General features: G+C 43.8%; 1 protein-coding gene across 2 annotated transcripts in view; it reads left to right on the forward strand.

Annotated features, from left to right (window-relative positions):
* The first annotated feature begins 26 nt into the window (after nucleotides 1-26).
* Nucleotides 27-22,299, forward strand: part of MLLT1 (MLLT1 super elongation complex subunit) — a 126,373-nt gene continuing 104,100 nt past the window's right edge. Inside the window, exons 1-2 of one of the 2 annotated variants that reach the window (XM_075863257.1) lie at nucleotides 27-407; nucleotides 4,783-4,963. In XM_075863257.1, the coding sequence (XP_075719372.1) occupies nucleotides 366-407; nucleotides 4,783-4,963 (223 nt within the window). In that variant the 5' untranslated portion in view covers nucleotides 27-365. The remainder of the gene's footprint in view (nucleotides 408-4,782; nucleotides 4,964-22,299) is intronic. The other variant, XM_075863267.1, reaches the window with a different exon arrangement.

Raw genomic sequence — 22,299 nt, forward strand, 5'->3', positions numbered from 1 at the left:
AGCTAGCGATTAGTAAAACCTGATGTCAATCACATCATCCCCGCCTATCCAGTGGCTTTGTGTTCTCCTTCTTTCTCCACCGTCCTTCCTGACAGGAAGCTCCGCCTGCTGTACCCTTCGGATTGGTCAGATTCAAGGTGGTACATTCCGGTATCCCGGCTGTGGGACCTGCAGGCGGAGTGTTCCATTAAGGAAAGAAGGGTGTTTGGGCCTAAACTGGACTTGTGGAGCCTTGCTGGATCCGTGCTTTCCTTTTCTCGTTGTGCCGAGCAAGGTGCAAGAGCAGGAGGCTGTTGAGGCGGAGGATGAGGCCGTAGGCACATTGAAGACCGCAGGAGGAAGAAAGACGATCTGAACGTAGAGACATGGACAGTCAGGTACTGAAAGAGAAAGGGAGGTACATAAAGGTAAAAGTAAGCACTGAGCACTACTGCTTCTTCAGCCTGCATGTATGCAGACTCCAATATAATAGTGTCTTTCCTCAAATAGTACGTGCTGTGTTTAAAAGCATGAAACTAAGACCAACTTTAGCACAAGGTTCATACTGACAATAAAGCTTTACTGAATACTCTGTGGCAGATAATGCAGAAAATGGGACAATCAAGAATGCAGGGGAGATAGTGGCTTAACAGAATTTGGAAAGCAGCAGTAGTCCGCTGATCTAGAACGGGACAGGCGGCAGTCAGCCGAGCTAGAACGGGACAGGCGGCAGTCAGCCGAGCTAGAACGGGACAGGCGGCAGTCAGCCGAGCTAGAACGGGACAGGCGGCAGTCAGCCGAGCTAGAACGGGACAGGCGGCAGTCAGCCGAGCTAGAACGGGACAGGCGGCAGTCAGCCGAGCTAGAACGGGACAGGCGGCAGTCAGCCGAGCTAGAACGGGGCAGGCGGCAGTCAGCCGAGCTAGAACGGGGCAGGCGGCAGTCAGCCGAGCTAGAACGGGGCAGGCGGCAGTCAGCCGCGCTAGAACGGGGCAGGCGGCAGTCAGCCGCGCTAGAACGGGGCAGGCGGCAGTCAGCCGCGCTAGAACGGGGCAGGCGGCAGTCAGCCGCGCTAGAACGGGGCAGGCGGCAGTCAGCCGCGCTAGAACGGGGCAGGCGGCAGTCAGCCGCGCTAGAACGGGGCAGGCGGCAGTCAGCCGCGCTAGAACGGGGCAGGCGGCAGTCAGCCGCGCTAGAACGGGGCAGGCGGCAGTCAGCCGCGCTAGAACGGGGCAGGCGGCAGTCAGCCGCGCTAGAACGGGGCAGGCGGCAGTCAGCCGCGCTAGAACGGGGCAGGCGGCAGTCAGCCGCGCTAGAACGGGGCAGGCGGCAGTCAGCCGCGCTAGAACGGGGCAGGCGGCAGTCAGCCGCGCTAGAACGGGGCAGGCGGCAGTCAGCCGAGCTAGAACGGGGCAAGCAGCAGAGTACTGCTGGAGACCAGAAAAAGCAGCAGAACACTGAGCTAGAACTGTACAAGCAGCAGTAAGTAAACTGAGCACAAGCAGGGTAAGCAAACAAATTGCAGAACAGGACAAACCGTGGGACATAGAGTGAACATGACAGGTAGAAGAACAGTGAGAGAATAGGAGGCACGCTGGGGGAGACCGGGATAGTCAGCGGCGCGCTGAGGGAGACCGGGATAGTCAGCGGCGCGCTGAGGGAGACCGGGATAGTCAGCGGCGCGCTGAGGGAGACCGGGATAGTCAGCGGCGCGCTGAGGGAGACCGGGATAGTCAGCGGCGCGCTGAGGGAGACCGGGACAGGCAGAAGTATCCTGAGGGAAATGAGGACAGGTAGCATAAGATTTTTATCAGGAGGAGTGGCATGTGAAAGCATGAGTTAGGTGGCAGAAGGAGACATAATGAGATAGTAGTACATGGCAGCAGTGTATTGAGCAGGCACACAGCAGGGCACTGAGATTGAACAAGGTGAGCAGCAGTACACTGATGGAGGACAGGACAGTCAGCAGAACACTAGTAAACAAAACAGGTAAAGGTTTACAGATGGAGAACAGATCAGGCAGCAGTGCACTAAGGGAGGTCAGGACAGGCAATTGGACATGTTTCACTAGAGAACAGGACAGGCAGCAAGATGAATTGAACAGGATGAGTAGCAGGTGAAAGCATCAGTTATGTTGCATAAGGAGAGTTGGACATGGGACAGGTGTCAGGAGGCAGGTAGAAAAGGGCACGCACTTGGAGGTCACAGGACGTTCTCCAGTAGAGAACAGGAAGAGAGACCAAGAATGGTACCAACGACCGGTATCAGGAGACTGAGAGAACTGAATAAATACCAAGAGAGTTTTTTGGGCAGTAAAGACAAGAAGAGAGCGAATGAATGGGACGCCATCCAGCATAGATGACATGCATAACAATCGACAGAAACGTAGAAAACACCCACTAGGTTTAGCAATGAGACGGCCTGAAGATTTTATAACATAGCACTCTGAGGTAATGGCAATGCTTGGGACGAATACAGGAACTAATGTCAGAAGTTTACAGAATAATAATGAGGTATATTATGACAAGTACCTGTCTCAAGAATATGTGGCAACTATGGATTCTGCAAATTAATTTAACTGTCTTCAGCAAGCATTATTCACTTCTGGAATCTCTCTAGGTGGATCGTGCGCAGTGGGGCACTTGAAATTGGGTCTGTAGAAGATAAGTAGTCCCATGGTTTTTTTTTGTTTTTTAATGAAACTTTTTTTTTTTTTTTTTTAGTAATTTTCGCAAAAAAACTGATCATCACCACTCAATGGGGCAGATTAACTGCTGGGTCTAGAATGTGTCGGAAAATGTAGCAAATTGGCACAATTTGATGCAATTTTGATGTTCGCACCTCAATAGACATTTTTAAAAAAAACTAAAGTTTCTCAAAGGGGCATGGCATGTAGGAAAGCGGACGTTAAAATGCACAAAATTCTGGTGCAAAATAACCCGAAGCAAAGGTGGTGTAAGGAATAGAAATGTGTATAACAGGTCGTGAAATATGCGGCAAAATAATCCTACAGCATTCATTATAAATTTGGCGTGTTTTGTGACTGCCTGCTTTAAGTTTGCGCTTTCTAACAATTAGACCACGTTTGTAAATGTGGTCCAATGGGTTTATATAATTTTAACAACCACGTGTCATATTGCAGTGCCCACTGGAAAGTATCTACTGAAATAGGTGGACATCCTTGCCATGCATAATTTCTAATAATTTGGTTCTCTAGAAGCAAAAGCGGTGTTGTAATTGAGTCTGGACTCTTTAGCTAATCGAGCAGAGATTCCCGACTGACAATGTTTAGGAGCCATGGGGCTAGCACTTTGGTTATAATTTAAGACAGCTGGAATCTGATTGTTTATAAAACTGACACCTTTTGTTACAAGCGTTTTAATAGATGACCTCCATGACTAATAAAGTAGAACATTTGGGTTACAATGGAGACTTATTAGTATAAGAAGCAGAATATAAATTAGTTTAGAACTATCCTAGTGATTGTGAGTTGTTTGTCTTGGATGGGAATGGATAAGAAAAAGAGAGAAACTGAACTCCAGGTCCTATTACATTGTCCCACGAGGTCTGTGTAAACGGGCGCCGATCAATGAGATGGTTCGGTGATCAGCGTTCTTTTGCTTCTTTCACAAGCAGCTATTATCAGTAATGTATGGTGACGAGTGCTTGTCACGATGATCCCTCGTCCCTATACATTTCTATCATGTCGACAGCACGTCTCCCTGTTTACACAGGGATATGTGCTGCCAACAACGATAATATTTTAGGCTGCTTAAACGATACAATTAGACGATGAACGAGCGTTTGTTCATTCATCAGCTGATCGTTGCCCTGTTGATAGGGCAATTATCGGGAATGAGCATATTGTGAACGCTCGTTTGCCCGATAGTTGGCCGGTGTAAAAGGGCCCTTGGGTTGTTATACTGCTGCAATACTTAAGCCCCCGCCAGTTCTATGGTAATATAAGTTTGGTTTAGTAGAACCTCGGAATGGGGGAAGGTGTTGCAGACCCTAAAATGATTCTGTAGTACAGCCTTGTTAAGCTGGTCTAAAGGTGGGCTTACACGGGCAGATATGTGCTCATAATGATCGCCGGTAACTACAGGTTGATCACCGCTCATTCAAAGGCCCTTTACACGGCCACTGTAAACTGTATCAGGACGGATTATACAGGACGCTGCTGACAACCATGATTTTAAGGGCAGCATAAAGGACTAAATCAGCCGGCGAACCAGCTTTCGAATGTTTGTTGGCTTATCTTTGCAGGGCAATGATTAGGAACGAGCATTTTTAAGATAATTGACCTGTGTAAGGGCTCATTCAGATGAGCGTGTAACTCGTTAAAACAACGGCTGTCACACGGACACGTGTGTTTCATGGGTTTCAACGGAGTGTGTGAAGGGTCCGTGGAAAAATAGGACATGTCCTATTTTCTTGCGTTTTCACTCATCCCTCCATACACACGAGCGCACCTTGAATGTGAAAAACTTTAGTTTTTCATGTCCGAAGTTGCACACGCTCCTCTAAATGTAGCCTTAGACTGTGTTCATATTTTTATTCTATCCAATAAATAATAGATACCTGTCTGATCCATTATAAGTAAATGGGGGTAAAAAATGGATCATGAAACATCGTAACGGACACGTCCTATCCATCATGGATCCTGTAAAAAACCAAAGCCATGACACTAGTATGAACAGAGCCTTACATAGTTTATTGATTTAATGAAAATGATTGATTCCTGTCTGGATCTTTAGTTTATATAACAAAGCAAGCAATAATTTTGTTCTGGTCATTCTACAGTGCACTGTTCAAGTGAAGCTGGAGCTGGGACATCGTGCTCAATTGAGGAAGAAGCCCACTACTGAGGGATTCACCCATGACTGGATGGTGTTTGTTCGTGGTCCTGAGCAGTGTGATATACAACATTTTGTAGAGAAGGTGGTGTTTAGGCTGCATGACAGCTTCCCTAGACCTAAGCGGGGTGAGTCACCATTTTATTCTCGAAGGTGCCTTGGTGATGTTGAAAGTGGCAATGTTCTTTAAGAAATAACCCACCTGTTACTTTTTACTTATCTGTTGTATGTTTTTGGTTGACTTCCTTTACGTAATTCCTTTGGAGATTTTATTGATTGATGGGCCCAAAACCTGCAGCTCCTTTACTGCCTTTATAAAGACTCTTTCTGTTATGTTTTAGCTGTTTAAAGCATACAGTTTAGCTCTAAATCACTGTCAACGGATCATAACTATCTCTATTCCAGTTAAGGCTGGGTTCACACCTGCATCGGGTCATTCCGTTGTTTCACCCATTAGAGGAGCAGAACAGGGAAATACCGAAAGCAACAGTTTCAGCATCGGCAGCCCACGGAACCCATTGACTATAATGGTATCCATCGGGGTGACCATGGTTTTACCGGAAACAATGGCGCAGCATGATGTGCCATTAATTCCGGTAACCTCGGGCCAGATCTGCGACGGAGGCCGCTAACGGAATCAACGACGCAGATCCAAACTATTCTGTGGAGATTGATGTGAGCAGTGATTTGGCTGCAGGTTTTAAGCGTGCTGCTCCCATGCCATCTCCATAAAATAAGATCGTAGAGCAGTCTGAGACTCTCCTTAGACTGGCTGAAGCCTTTGTCAGACGTCCGCACAGTCTAGTAAATGGAGTGGATTGGTGCAGGCTAGTGACATCTCTTACTAGCGCCTGTCTGCCCATTCCACTGTACAAAGGATGGGCCAAAGAGGTCCGCTGCATCACAAAAGCCGATAACATAGCTAAGTAAGAATTTTTCTAATGGGCTGCAATTAATGTGTACCCCCACCCAAATTATAAAACAATGTGCACACCACGTTTTGGCCAGATACGTTTAGTGTGCGTGTCAGAAAACCTCCCGACATACATGCTAAACAGAAGTGTATGTGTTGCCCTAACAGCAGCCTATGTCAAAGTGACACAGAAGATCATGTATTAGCATACAAGAGTATGCTAATGCATTATATGTAAAAAAATAAAGCTATAAATAAAGTTATCTGTTAATGTGATTAAAAAAAATTGAATAAAAAAGTCATTATTTTGCATAAAATGTGTTTTGTTGCCCATACATTACATAAAAAAATGAAAAACTACACGTATTTGGTATCTACACGACCATAAAAACCTGAAGCATTAATTTAACAGGTTATTTAGCGTGAAACGTGAATGGGATAAAAAATAAAAAATAAACAATGCTTAAAATCAATTTTCCTATATTCACGCCGTAAAAATAAATGATAACTTAGGCCCCATGCACACGATCGTAAAACCGTGGACCGTAACACGGTACGCTGTTTTACGGACCCATTCAGTTCTATTGGCCGAGGACACCTTTCTGTATCGCTACGGATGGGTGTCTGTGCTGTAGAACCGTGCCGGGAATTCGTGTTTTACGGTCCGTGATTACTGGCACGGTCGTGTGCATGGGGCCTTGCACAGTGATTTTTTTTCTACCTCCAAACCACGCAGAAAAAAAAATACAATTTCTCATGCAAAAAACGGCCTCATACAGCCACATCAATGAAAAAAAAAAAGCAATGGCTGCAAAAAGGCAGAGAGGCAAAAATGGAAAAATTGAGCTGGTCATTAGAGACTGTCGCTAGTTTAGTAATGCCCTATCTCCTAGCTAATCTAATAGGTGCTGTCACACTAATAATACTAGTAAAAAATTATGTCCCAAAAAGTTTATTATTTTAAAAGTTATGAGCTTTTTTTCTGAATATGTAGATGAGCCTTTATTAGACAACTGGGAGCTAACCGCAGCGATTCTCCTGAGGTGGAGCTACCTCACAGCCTCTGACGCTGTCCAATCAGCATGAAGCTGCTTCACACACAGTGTGAGAGCAGTGGCGTAGCTATAGGGGTGGCAGTGGTCGCAAATGCGACCGGGCCCCGAAGCCAGTGGGGCCCGCGGCCCCCCGCACCACATCAATAAAAAGTTACTATAGTAACGTGGGCCCCTGTTACTATACTAACTGACAGTACTTACCTTCCTGGTTCCGGATCGCAGCGGAGGTCCTGACGTCACAGAGCTGTGCGCAGCGCATGACTTCACAACGCTGTCATAGTCAGGACACGACTTCCGCCGCGGCTGAAGAGGAGGGTAAGATTTATATCCCTGTCTGCTGAAGCTGATTGGCGGAGTCCGACTCCCGGGAGCCGGCCAATCTGCTGTATTGAAGGGGCCGCAGCACTCGTACGAGAACTGCTTCCCCTTCATTCCGGTCACTCGCTCACACTGAATGCTAAACAGGTCCATAGAGCTCTATTATCCTGACAGAGGCCAAAAGAGTGTCCTTTTATTTTTTATAAGGATGGGATGACGTTGTAAATTATGCTTTTTCATCCCACAGGATCCCACAAAAAATTATACCATGCAGTTTGTTTTCTTTAACATGGGAGCCTATAGGTGACATACGCCACTGTGTGGGAGCATTTCCCGGCGTATACGTTAAACATAGGCCAAAAACGTGATGTGCATGGAGCCTGACCTTCAGTAAAAACACCTTTAGATAATGTGCACATATTCACAGCAAATGTAATAACTGAAAAGAAAATAATCAAGGATATCTTTGTGTATATAAAAAATGTGCACGGTAATTTATGTTAATATGCAGGTTGTAGTATTTTGCTTAGACAGTTGACATGTACTTGACTTGTTGGTCTGTTTGGAGCTTGCTAATAAGCTTTCAAGTATAATGTTTTTGTTTTTTTATTTAGTGTGAAACGTGAACGGGATAAAAAATAAACAAGAAAAACAATGCCGAGAATCGCTTTTTCCTATAGTCACGCCGTAAAAAAAATTTTTTTTTATCCCCCAACCTCGAGCATAAAACAAGGCCTCATACAGCCACGTCAATGAAAAAATAAGTTTAGTTATGGCTGCTGAAAGGCAGAGAGGCAAAAACAGAAAAATTTAGCTGTTCAGGCTCGGTCATTAAAGAGGCTCTGTCACCACATTATAAGTGGCCTATCTTGTACATGATGTGATCAGCGCTGTAATGTAGATAACAGCAGTGTTTTTTATTTAGAAAAACAATCATTTTTGACGGAGTTATGAACAATTTTAGCTTTATGCTAATGACTTCTTAATAGACAACTTGGCGTGTTTTACTTTTTGACCAAGTGGGCGTTGTAGAGAGAAGTGTATGACGCTGACCAATCAGCGTCATACACTTCTCTCCATTAATTTACGCTGCACATAGTGATCTTACTACATCACTATGTCCAGCCACATACACACGAACGTTACTCAAGTGTACTGAGAGTTAATAGACATCGCGTCCAACCAGGACGTGATGTCTATTCACAATCCCGACACTTCGGTAACGTTTGTGTGTGAGTGTTTACAGCACAGCAATCGTAATCTCGCGAGATTACGCTGTAAATTACGGTTTACAGCGAGATCACGCTTGCTGTGCTGTAGATCACACACAAACGTTACCAAAGTGTCGGGATTGTGAACAGACATCACGTCTTGGCTGGAGGTGATGTCTATTAACTCTCAAGACACTTCAGTAACGTTAGGGTGTGTGTATGTGGCTGCACATAGTGATTTAGTAAGATCACTGTGTAGAGTAAATGAATGGAGAGGAGTGCATGATGCTGATTGGTCAGCGTCATACACTTCTCTCCACAACGCCCACTTGGTCAAAAGTAAACACACGCCCAGTTGGGCATTAAGAAAGTAATTAGCATAAAGCAAAAATCGCTCATAACTTGGTGAAAATAGATTTTTTTTCTAAATAAAAAAAACACTGCTGTAATCTACATTACAGCGGCGATCTCATTATGTAGGAGATAGGGCACTTATAATGTGGTGACAGCCTCTTTAAATTGAATGAATGTCTTCTTAGTGCCTTACAGACTAGCAGCTCTTACAATGCTTTTTGGTTTATCTAAATGTGGCCATACACTGTCAATAGCTATTTGCTGAACTCGTTCGGTCGACCGCTATTCCTCCTCCCGACCTCACCATACTTGTGCACATTCGGTTCGGCCGAGCGTGCATAAGTTGTCAATGAAGAGAGAGTGAAAATGCTGCTGCCAGGCACCTAGCAGCAGCTAATGTCCCTTGAGAACAAAAGATCGGCATGTTAACCCCTTAATGACAGTCCACCATTTTTTGACGGCAGGCGGTACGGGTGCTTCGTTTACAGCGACGTCTTTTGGCTTCGCTGTAGAAGAGGCTGATGAGCACTCCTCCTCTAAGCAGGAGCTGTAACTAACAGCTACTGAACTTAGAGCAGCCTGCTGAACGCAGCTGAGATAGGAAAACATTCTGACCCCAGCTGTTTAACCCTTTGATCACAGCAGTCTGTGTCTGCGGCATGATCAAAGGGGACTCCCCTCTTCCATCGTGTCACCGGCAATCTGGTGACGCAATCGAAGACCGGGAAATCCGTCTGCAGTCAGCCATGGGGACCTACAAAGGACCCCAGGGCTTTCTGCTCAGTATGCCTGCTGTTAGGGCACAGTATGTGTTGCCCTAACAGCAGCCTATGTCAAAGTGACACAGAAGATCATGTATTAGCATACAAGAGTATGCTAATGCATTATATGTAAAAAAATAAAGCTATAAATAAAGTTATCTGTTAATGTGATTAAAAAAAATTGAATAAAAAAGTCATTATTTTGCATAAAATGTGTTTTGTTGCCCATACATTACATAAAAAAATGAAAAACTACACGTATTTGGTATCTACACGACCATAAAAACCTGAAGCATTAATTTAACAGGTTATTTAGCGTGAAACGTGAATGGGATAAAAAATAAAAAATAAACAATGCTTAAAATCAATTTTCCTATATTCACGCCGTAAAAATAAATGATAACTTAGGCCCCATGCACACGATCGTAAAACCGTGGACCGTAACACGGTACGCTGTTTTACGGACCCATTCAGTTCTATTGGCCGAGGACACCTTTCTGTATCGCTACGGATGGGTGTCTGTGCTGTAGAACCGTGCCGGGAATTCGTGTTTTACGGTCCGTGATTACTGGCACGGTCGTGTGCATGGGGCCTTGCACAGTGATTTTTTTTCTACCTCCAAACCACGCAGAAAAAAAAATACAATTTCTCATGCAAAAAACGGCCTCATACAGCCACATCAATGAAAAAAAAAAAGCAATGGCTGCAAAAAGGCAGAGAGGCAAAAATGGAAAAATTGAGCTGGTCATTAGAGACTGTCGCTAGTTTAGTAATGCCCTATCTCCTAGCTAATCTAATAGGTGCTGTCACACTAATAATACTAGTAAAAAATTATGTCCCAAAAAGTTTATTATTTTAAAAGTTATGAGCTTTTTTTCTGAATATGTAGATGAGCCTTTATTAGACAACTGGGAGCTAACCGCAGCGATTCTCCTGAGGTGGAGCTACCTCACAGCCTCTGACGCTGTCCAATCAGCATGAAGCTGCTTCACACACAGTGTGAGAGCAGTGGCGTAGCTATAGGGGTGGCAGTGGTCGCAAATGCGACCGGGCCCCGAAGCCAGTGGGGCCCGCGGCCCCCCGCACCACATCAATAAAAAGTTACTATAGTAACGTGGGCCCCTGTTACTATACTAACTGACAGTACTTACCTTCCTGGTTCCGGATCGCAGCGGAGGTCCTGACGTCACAGAGCTGTGCGCAGCGCATGACTTCACAACGCTGTCATAGTCAGGACACGACTTCCGCCGCGGCTGAAGAGGAGGGTAAGATTTATATCCCTGTCTGCTGAAGCTGATTGGCGGAGTCCGACTCCCGGGAGCCGGCCAATCTGCTGTATTGAAGGGGCCGCAGCACTCGTACGAGAACTGCTTCCCCTTCATTCCGGTCACTCGCTCACACTGAATCCGTGTCGGCGATTCACAGTGTGAATTAGTAAGGGAAATGAAGGGGAAGAAGCTGTCGTACGAGTGCTGTGGCCCCTTCAAAACCGCTGATATGGCGTCCCGGGAGACGGACCCTGACACATAAGCTATTGATGGCCTATCCTGAGGATAGGCCATCAATGTTTAGGGACTGGACAACCCCTTTAAACCGATGTAGCAGGCTGAGGGCCCATGAGACAGGGTCACAGATTGTGTGATGCTGTCTGCTGGGCCCTGTATCTAAGCCAATCACATGGTAGGCTTAGATACAGGGCCCCATCACACAGTAATCTTATACTGTATAAGATTACTGTCTGCTGAACCCTGTATCTAAGCCTACCTTGTGGTAGGCTTAGATACAGGGTCCCACAGACAGTAACACACATGGGCCCTGTATCTAAGCCTAACACGTGTTACTAATCGTTTTTTGTGTGGTTTCTTACAGGTTTGGTCATTGGACTACGTTGGATTCCAGGATTACTTTGATGACGGCTTTTTTTATTATCAATAAAATGGTTAATGAGGGTTGTGGGTATTTTTTTATTTCAATAAAATATTTTTTCTATGTCTTTGTGTTTTTTTTTAAACTATATTACTACCGCCTTAGTAATGGCCGCCAGCTGATTGACAACATCCATTTCTAAGGCGGGGCTTAGTGTTAGCCGGTGCAGAGGCTAACACTAACCCCCTTTATTAGCCCGGTACCCACCGCCACCAGGGGTGCTGGGAAGAGCCGTGTACGATCCAGTACCTGACCATCTGTAGTGATGGTCGGCCACCGGGGCGGCCGCAGGCTGGTATTATCAGGCAGGGACAGGCCAGAAACAGTTGCCCTTCCCACCCTGGTGATGCTAGGCTGCTGCTGCTTTATTGTATCTGGCTGGTTATGAAAAATAGGGGGGACCTCACGTCATTTAAAAAAAATAAAATAAAAAATAATTGGAAAGAACGATGTGGGGGCCCCACCCAATTTTCATAACAAGCCAGATACAACACAGCAGCAGGCAGCATTACCAGGGTGGGAAGGGCCGCTGTTTTTGGCCTATCCCAGCCTAATACTACCAGCCTGCGGCCGCCTTGGTGCCTGACCGTCACTACACATGGTCGGGTACTGGTTCGTACCCGGCTCTTTCCAGTACCCCTCGTGGTGGTGGGTACCGGGGTAATAATGGGGGTTAGTGTTAGCCTCTGCACCTGCTAACATTAAGCCCCGCCTTAGTAATGGAGGTTGTCAATCAGCTAGCGGCCATTACGAACGCGGTAATAATAAAGTTTAAAAAAATAGAAGCACATAGAAAAAATATTTTATTGAAATTTAAAAAACACAACCCCCATTAACCATTTTATTGAGAATAAAAAACGCTGTCATTGAAGTGGTCTTCGAATCCGAAGTAGTCCAACAACCGAATCTGTAAAATAACACAAACACAAAAATAATTAGTAACACATAAAGAAGCAAAACGATTATTATTCTTACCTTTCCTGGGTCCAGCGCTGGAGCTGCAATGTCAGCGAGCTGGACCCTATATCTAATCCAATCATGTCTGATACTGTCTGCTGGGCCCTATATCTAATCCCATCATGCGAGATACTGTCTGCTGAGCCACTGTATCTATTCCTTTCCATTGTTTATAGGGTCGTAGTGCTATAGATATGCTGTCTCCTATACACACATACATATTTTTAGGGGGGTATATGTATTGAGGCTATTTCCCCTGACATTTTAAGTCCTCAGTGGCTGCTAGTGCTGCATTGTTCGGTCAGTTAGAAGACCCAGTGATTGCAGCTGAAAGCTGCGGACCGTCGGCCATGAGAAGTTTGTGGGGGGGTGGGGGTAAGAACTTTTGCATCGGGGCCCATGAGCCTTTAGCTACGCCCTGTGTGAGAGACTGAGGCTGGAGGGAAGGGGCATCACTTAAAGGGAATTTTTTTTTTTTTTTTTTAGTTAAACAATTAGTGTGTAGGTGATTAAACATTGTTCTAATTTTTTTTATTTTTTTCACGAGTAAGGAAATATTATAAATTTAGATTCTAATTTATAATATTTCCCAGCACTGGTCACTAGATTGAGCAATTTCCAAAATTGCAGCATTGCATGTGGTAAAGCAACCACATTGCTTTATGCTGCAAAATTGGAAAAATATCCCTCGCTCTAGTGAGCTCTCAGAATCACCCCCCTCCTTTATCCTGGCTAGTGCCGGGAGAAACGAGGGGATTGAACGGTCTAACCTCCTACACTGTGTGTCGCCATTTTTTGAGCTAACACACAGTGTAGAAGGTTTACATACACTAGTAAACACACACTGAAACACGAACATACATAGAAATCACTTACCTGCTCCTGCCGCCGCCGCCGATCCCTCCGGTCCGTCCGCTCCGTCTGCTGCCGCTTCTCCAAGTGCACAAGTCCGGAAGCCGCGACCGGAAGTAGTAATCTTACTGTCCGGCCGCGACTTCCGGTCTACAGGAAAATGGCGCCGGACGGCGCTCAGTTCAACTTGGACTGTGTGGGAGCGGCGCATGCGCCGTTCCCACACAGACGGCGTACACCATAGTGGATGGAACGGGCCCCGTTCGCATTCACTATGGGACTGTAGCTGCCGTATTCCATGTCTGTATGTGTCGTTAATCGACACATACAGAAATGGAAAAAAAATGGCAGCCCCCATAGGGAAGAAAAAGTAAAAAAATAAAAAAAAGTAACAAACAAACACACAAATAAATACAAAAGTTTTTTATAGAACACTAACATCAAACTGATATAAAAATTTTTTTTTGGGGCGACACTATTCCTTTAAAACAGCCATATCTCGGGCCACCAGAACAGCGATTGCAGATCTAGCTGTGACACAACCGGAGAGATCACAGTTGAAAACACAGTCAGGAATGGAAGCTGTATATTATTATGATCACGCTGTGTTGCTGGGCTGGGAGGGGGAAGAAGCTGTATGCTGATTGGACAGCATCATACAGAAAACATTACACCGCCCAGAGTGAAAAGAAAGCGTCACCTCCTATTTGGCTATTAGAGCCACATTAGCATATTTAGAAAAATGCACATAACTTTGCAAATAATAAATGTTTTTTAAAACAAATCACACTTTAGTTATCAGAGTCATAGCGCCTATTAGAAATCGGTTACAGAGCCTCTTTAACCCCTTCCCGCTATGTGACGTAATAGTCCGTCACAGGAGTTGTCCTGTTAACGCGAACTGTCGGACTATTACGTCACAGGATTAACAGGGCACTGTGTCGGCAGACGCGTGGTTCCGATGACTGCTCCGGCAGATCGGAAGCCTAACAATGGCCTCCCATCTGCCAAGTATGGAAGCCTGCTAGGTCCCACCCAGAGGTGGGGCCTAAAAGGCGCCCGGCCGCAATTTCAAGATGGCGCAGGCTCAGAAGCTGAGCCTGCGACATCAACCGTTGGTTCAGGCTGTATGTTACATCTGACACCGTGCTGTAACGGCAGGGAACGGAGCTAGCTCTGATCCCTGCCATTAACCCCTCAGTGGTTTGTAGCGATCGGCATCGACACGATGTTATCGCTGCTATGGCAACCGGAGGCCTAATAATTGCCTCCTGGTCTGCCATGTACGATAGCCTATTAGGCCCCGCCCACAGAAGTGTGTAGTGCAATGCATTAAAGATCAGAACCACATTGCGGTTCTTTTTTTCCATTCTTCCTTGTAAAAATTAAAAAATTCTACGTTTTTTCAGAAAAAAAGTCTGTAAAATTGAAAATCCACCTTTTTTCTGAAAAAACTTAGAATTTTTTAATTTTTACAAGGAATAATGGAAAAAAAGAACCACAATGTTTGTAAAGCAATTTATCCCGATTAGGGCAATACCCCATATGTGGCAATAAACTGCTGTTTGGACCCACGGCAGAGCTCAGAACGGAAACAGCGCCTTTTGGATTTTGGAGCACAGGTTTTGCTGGAATTATTGTCGGTGCCATGACGCGTTTGCAACGTCCTGAAGGGACCAAAACAGTGGAAACTCCTCAAAAGTGACCCCATTTTGGAAACTACACCCCTCAAGGAATTTATCGAGTGGTATAGTGAGCATTTTAACCACACAGGTTTTTTGCTAAATTTATTGGAAATAGTCTGTAAAATTGAAAATCCACCGTTTCCAATAAATTTAGCAAAAAACCTGTGTGCTTAAAATGCTAACTATACCCCTAGATAATTTTCCTGAGGGGTGTAGTTTCCAAAATGGGGTCACTTTTGGGGGCTTTCCACTATTTTGGCACCACAAGACCTCTTCAAACCTGACATGGTGCCTAAAATATATTCTAAAAAAAGGAGGCCCCAAAATCCTCTAGGTGCTTCTTTGCTTCTGAGGTCCGTGTTTCAGTCCAGGAGGACACTAGGTCCACATGTGGGATATTTCTAAAAACTGTAGAATCGGGCTAATAAATATGCAATTCTTGGCTAAAAACTTCTGTGGTACTAAATGTTTTTATTCCAAATTTATTTTGCCCAAAAAAAATGAAATGAGTAAATTTCACATCTATATTTCTTTAATTCCTGTGGAATGCCTAAAGGGTTAAGAAACTTTTTGAATGCTGTTTTGAATACTTTGAGGGGTGCATTTTTTAAAATGGGGTGATTTATGGGGACTTTCTAATATATAAGGTCCTCAAAGCCACTTCAAAACTGAACTGGCCCTGTAAAAATTGCCTTTTTAAATTTTCTTGAAAATTTGAGAAATTGCTGCTAAAGCCTTGTAACGTCCTAGAAAAATAAAAGGACGCTCAAAAAACGATGCAAACATAAAGTAGACATATGGGAAATGTTAACCAGTAACTATTTTGTGTGGTATTACTATCTGTCTTACAAGCAAATACATCTAAATTAAGAAAAATGCTAATTTTTACAAATTTTCTCTAAATTTTGGTGTTTTTCACAAATAAATACTGAATTTATCGACCAAATTTTTTTACTAACATCAAGTACAATATGTCACGAGAAAACTCTCAGAATCGCTTGGCTAGGTAAAAGCATTCCCAAGTGTTTTAACCCTTTAAGCGTTTCACAGGAATTAAAGCAAAGTAGAGGCAAAATGTACAAATTTTTTTTTTTTTGGCGAAATTCATTTCTAATACATATTTTTTTTTTGTAACACAGAAGGTTTTACCCGAGAAATGCAACTCAATATTTTATTGCCCAGATTCTGCAGTTTTTAGAAATATCCCATATATGGCCCTAGTGCGCTAATGGACTGAAACACCGGTCTCAGAAGCAAAGGAGCACCCAGTGGATTTTGGGCCTCCTCCTTTTTTTTTTTTAAATATATTTTAGGCACCTTGTCCGGTTTAAAGAGGTCTTGTGGTGCCAAAACAGTAGAAACACCCCAAAAGTTACCCCATTTTGCAAGCTACACCCCTCAAGGAATTTATCTAGGGGTATAGTGAGCGTTTTGATCACACAGGTTTTTCGCTAAATATATTGGAATTAGTCTGTAAAAATGAAAATCTACTTTTATTCTGAATAACATAGACATTTTTAATATTTACAAGGAATAATGAAGAAAATGAACCCCAAAATTTGTAAAGCATTTTCTTCTGATTACGGCAATACCCCATATGTGGTAATAAACTGCTGATTGGACCCATGGCAGCGCCATTTGGATTTTGGAGCACGGATTTTGCTGGATTTTTTTCGGTGCCATGTCGCGTTTGCAACGCCCTGGAGGGAACAAAACAGTAGAAACCCCCCAAGTTACCCCATTTTGGAAACACCCCTCAATGAATTTTTCTAGGGGTATAGTGAGCATTTAGACCCCACAGGTCTTTTGCAGAATGTATTAGAATTAGACCGCGAAAATGTATACCACAAATTTTTTCCACTAAAATGTTGAATTTTCGCATTTTCACAAGGGATAAAGGTGAAAAAAACCAACACATTTTTAAAGCAATTTCTCACGAGTACGGAAATACCCCACATGGGGTCATACATTTTTTCCATTAGAAATAAATTAACCCTTTCAGGGCTGATCCATTTTTTGCTTCTTATTTTTGTTTTTCACTCCCCGCCCTCCAAAAGCCATAACTTTTTTATTTTTCCGTCAGTAGAGCGGTGTGAGGGCTTATTGGTTGCGGGAGGAATTGTAGTTTCTATTGACACTATTTAAAGTGCCACAAAATGTACTGGGAAACTGAAAAAAAATTATTTGCGGGCTGATATAGGAAAAAAATCTGATTCCATTTTTTGGGGTTTTAGTTTTTACAGCTTTCGCTGTGCGTTAAAAACTAAGACTTTACTTTATTCTGCGGCTCAATACAATTACGGTGATACCAAATTTATATAGTTTTTTTTAATATAATACTTTTACAAAGAAAAATCTATTTGTTAAAATAAAAATTGTTTTGTTTCACCACATTCTGAGAGCCGTAACTTTTTTATTTTTCCTTTGATTGAGCGGTGGGAGGTCTTATTTTTTGCGGGACGAGCTGTTGTTTTTATTGGTACCGTTTTTTGGTACATAAAAAGTGATCAAAAAGTTGTATTACATTTTTTTTTCAGAGCTAAGGTGACAAAAAAAACTGCGATTTTGGCGGTTTAAATGATTTAAGTTTTTTACGGTGTTCACCGTGCGAGTTAAATAATGGTATATTGTAATAGTTCGGCCTTTTACGGACCTAGCGATACCAATTTTGTTTATTTTTTTACATTACTTCAGAAGAAAAATGGGAAAAGTTTTTTTGTTTTTTTTTAACTTCAAACTTTTTATTTTCTCACTACTAATAACTTTAATTCTTCTACACATTTTATTAGTCCCCTTAGGGGACTTGAACCAGCGATCATTGGATCGCTGGTACAATATACTGTAATACTAATGTATTGCAGTATATTTTTATTTTTACAGGCTTCTGTAACCGCACGATCGCTGTTCCTCTCCGTTAGTCCCGGGTGTCAGCTGTAATACACAGCTGACAACTGCAGAATATGGAGCGGGCTCAGCACGTAAGCTCGCTCCATACATCAACCCCCGCACCATGACGGGCTATTAAGTCATAGTGCGCAAAGGGGTTAATCCACAGCGGATGGTGTGAATATTGCAATTTTCCACTGATATGCCATTTAAGGCCCCAATCACACGAACGTGCTTTTGCGGCCGCAGTTCCCCCGAAAATCCACAGGAGAGTTGCGGCCCCATTCATTTCTATGTGGCCATGCACACGACGGTAGTTTTTACTGTCTCTGCATGGTCCGGGCTCATTGAAAATAATGGCCGCGGCCATGTGCATTGCCCGCGATTTGCGGGCGGCTTGCGGCTGACAGTCCGCTGCCGGCCGACCCGAAAATCACGGCCGTGCACATGGCTACGGTCGTGTGCATGAGGCCTTAGTGCATAATATGTTGTGCCCAGTTTGTGCCACTGAAGACAAATACCTCATAAAACGTTAAGCTGGTTTTCTCGGGTATGGCGATGCCATATATGTGGGCGCAAACTGCTGTTTGGGCACGCTGCAGGGCTCAGAAGGGAGGGACGCCATTTTGCTTTTGGAGCGCAGATTTTGCTTAGTAGTAGTTCTGTTTGGGGTATTGCTGGTATTTCAGTTTATAATGTGGGGACATATGTAATCTGTGTGGGGTACATCCGGGCATAATAAGAGGGTACAATAATGGGGTAAATAAATAATATTTCATAGATATGTGGCCGGTGTCGCACTGATACATGGCGCCCGATCTTATCCGATTTTGGAACACTGCACATTTTGAATCACCATATTCTGAGAGCCAGAACTTTTTTATTTTTTCACCACCGGAGCTGTGTTAGGGCTTATTTGTTGCGGGACAATCTGTACTTTTAATTGGTACCATTTTGGGGTACATGCGATTTTTTATTTTATTTCTTTTTTTTTATCACTTTTTATTCCATATTTTTGCAAGCCGGGTGACCAAAAACAAGCAATTCTGACAATGTTTTTTAGTTTATTTTTTGCGGCGTTCACCGTGTGCTATAAATGAGTTTTACTTTATTTTGTGGGTCGGTACGATTACAGCGATACCATATGTATATAGTTTTTTTTAATGTTTTGCAGCGTTTGCGCAATAAAATTACTTTTTTATAAAATAATTTATTTTCTATGTCACCATATTCTGGGAGCCATAACTTTTATTTTTTAGTCAAAAAAGCGGTGTAAGGGCTTGTTTTTTGCGGGACGGGTTGTAGTTTTTATTGGTACTATTTTCGGGTACATGCGACTTTTTGATCACTTTTTATTCTCTATTTTGGGAGGGGTGGTGACCAAAAAATAGCGATTCTGGTGTCGGTTTTTTTATTGATTTCTTTTTTGGGGTGTTCATCGTGTGGGAAAAATAACATTATAGTTTTGTAGTTGGGGTCTTTCCGAACGCGGCGATACCAGATATGTGTACTTTTTTTTAACATGTTCATTTTTTTCCTATAATGAAAGACTTATTATAGGAAAAAAAGCATTTTTTGTTTATATAACTTTTTTATTTTTACACTTTTTGAAAAACATTTTTAGTACTTTTTTTTAACTTTTTTTACTTGTTCCACTAGGGGACACTTAGACTTGCAGCTCTGATCGCTGCTGGAACACATTACACTACACACGTAGTGTAATGTATTCTAACTGTCATTGTGACGTGACAGTCACACTGACAGGAGGCCTCGAAGGACCGGCCGGAGGCTGCTCCTCTGAGGCTTCTGTACATGGCAACCCGGAGGTCATTGTCTGGCCTCCGATTGCCACGACAAGCATCGGCAGCCCCCACGATCACTTAGTGGGGGTTGCCGATGTGCTTCAAACCCCTTAAATGCGGCGATCGCAATCGGTCGCCGCATTTATGGGGTTAATTGCCGAAATCAGCGGCGATGGTCCGCTGACCGGCAAGACTAGTGTGACAGCTGACCTCCCGGTATCCGGACACTGTCCGTTAGGGAGCAAGCCCTCTGTAGGACGTACAGTTGTGGCGCAGCGCGTGAAGAGGGTAAGGGGTTAAAATTCAATGTGGAAGATACTTTTTCTTCACCCGTATGTCAGTCGAGCATCTAATACACAGCCGGTCCCGTCGAAATTGACACTTTCAGCCATAGTTAGTCGAAGAAAAAAAAATGTATATATAAAAGGGTTGTCCAGTTTCAGCAAATTAATGTTATTTTCCTGTATATTTCCTGTATTAATCCTTTACAGTTTTGTTATTTAGGCAAAACATTTATTGTTTACTTTCACAGGATAAAATTGGGTCCATGGTCATGTGATTGACATACAAGTACTGGGATTTTAGAAGACACAGCTCTGGTACACATACTGTAATTGTAAGAGCTGAGCACCTCATGTCTATTTTATGACTGTGGTCAGAATTGTATCCACTAGAAGTAAAACTAATTGTTCCTACTGAACAACAACAAGCAGAAATCTTGAAAACTGTGAGGATTTAAAGAGGCTCTGTCACCAGATTTTGCAACCCCTATCTGCTATTGCAGCAGATCGGCGCTGCAATGTAGATTACAGTAACGTTTTTATTTTTAAAAAACGATCATTTTTGGCCAAGTTATGACCATTTTCGTATTTATGCAAATGAGGTTTTGCAAAAGTACAACTGGGCGTGTTTACAGTAAAAGTCCAACTGGGCGTGTATTATGTGTGTTACATCGGGGCGTTTTTACTTCTTTTACTAGCTGGGCGTTCTGACGAGAAGTATCATCCACTTCTCTTCAGAACGCCCAGCTTCTGGCAGTGCAGACACACAGCGTGTTCTCGAGAGATCACGCTGTGACGTCACTCACTTCCTGCCCCAGGTCCTGCATCGTATCGGCACCAGAGGCTACAGTTGATTCTGCAGCAGCATCAGCGTTTGCAGGTAAGTAGCTACATCGACTTACCTGCAAACGCCGATGCTGCTGCAGAATCAACTGTAGCCTCTGGTGCCGATGTGGTCGACACAATGCAGGACCTGGGGCAGGAAGTGAGTGACGTCACAGCGTGATCTCTTGAGAACACGCTGTGTGTCTGCACTGCCAGAAGCTGGGCGTTTTGTAGAGAAGTGGATGATACTTTTCGTCAGAACGCCCAGCTAGTAAAAGTAGTAAAAACGCCCAGATGTACACACATAATACACGCCCAGTTGGACTTTTACTGTAAACACGCCCAGTTGGACTTTTGCAAGCCTCATTTGCATAAATACGAAAATGGTCATAACTTGGCCAAAAATGCTCGTTTTTTAAAAATAAAAACGTTACTCTTATCTACATTGCAGTGCCGATCTGCTGCAATAGCAGATAGGGGTTGCAAAATCTGGTGACAGAGCCTCTTTAAGGCTGGCTTCACACCTGTGTCGGTGTTTCCATTGTTCTTCTCTGTCAGAGGAGCAGGGGGCTCTATCAGGCTTAGGGGCCCGGTGGCAGTTGCGATTGTTGCAACCCCTATAGCTACGCCACTGATTAAACGGAAAGCAACGGTTGTGTTAGAATTACCATTGATTTCAATGGTAATTGTTTTGTTTCAGTTGCTTTCCGTTTGCCTCCGTTCGCTAGGATTACCTTTTTTTTTTTTCTCTAATGGAAACAAAAGTTCTGCAGACTGCACTTTTGGTTCTGTCAAAAAAACAAACCGTAAACCTAGTGAACGGGAGCTAATCAGAGGACTCGGTGGGGCTCCCTGGTGACGAATCATACATACAGCCAGAAATACAATATATGGCTGCTGAGCCCCGCTAAAGGCTAGGGAGATCCTGGGGCAAATACATTTTTTATTTTATTTATTGTATTTTGGGCTTAAATAATCTTTGCTGTTGCGAATAGGAGGCTTGACACTAAGAAATGAAAAAGTGGCACTGAGCTATTCAGTCTTCGCTTAGTGTCCGTAGGAGGCAGACACTCCTGCTACTGCAGCAGTCTTTCTACTTTCTATGTTAGTTCATTTTTTTCTTCTTTTAGTGACGAAACGGGGTTGACATATTCCCCCTGTTGTCCGTCCCGTCCCCCCCAAGTTAGGCCCACGTGTCATGCTACAAATGTTCCATGTTCACCTGCCTTTGAAGACAAGTGGGACGAGAGCATCAGCTCCTCTGTCACACACCAGCCTAAGCAGCACCTCTCACAACATCTCCTACCAGTACCTCCTCTTACTAAAGGGTGAACTACTGAGGCGGTGCTCCTGCTGGTAACACACCTGTGAGATGGAGGACGCATTGAGGATGTAGATGGAGGTTGAGCGATACAACATCCCACCCAGGCCTCCGCTTGTGTACAGCATTATGGGCATGCTATCTGGGGTTAGCTGCACTCAACATTTTTTCGGGCTCTGCAGGCCCTTATAGCTTGGCAGTGCTTTTTCATGCCGGCCTGTAGTCTGCGGCACCATTTATTTTTTACTAAAGATGGGGCAATTTTTTTCCTCACATGGTCGGATTTTACGGGGGGGGGGGGGGGGGGGGCTTTTTCA

Source organism: Rhinoderma darwinii, chromosome 1 (assembly GCF_050947455.1).
Source record: "Rhinoderma darwinii isolate aRhiDar2 chromosome 1, aRhiDar2.hap1, whole genome shotgun sequence".
Classification (NCBI taxonomy): Eukaryota; Metazoa; Chordata; class Amphibia; order Anura; family Rhinodermatidae; genus Rhinoderma; species Rhinoderma darwinii.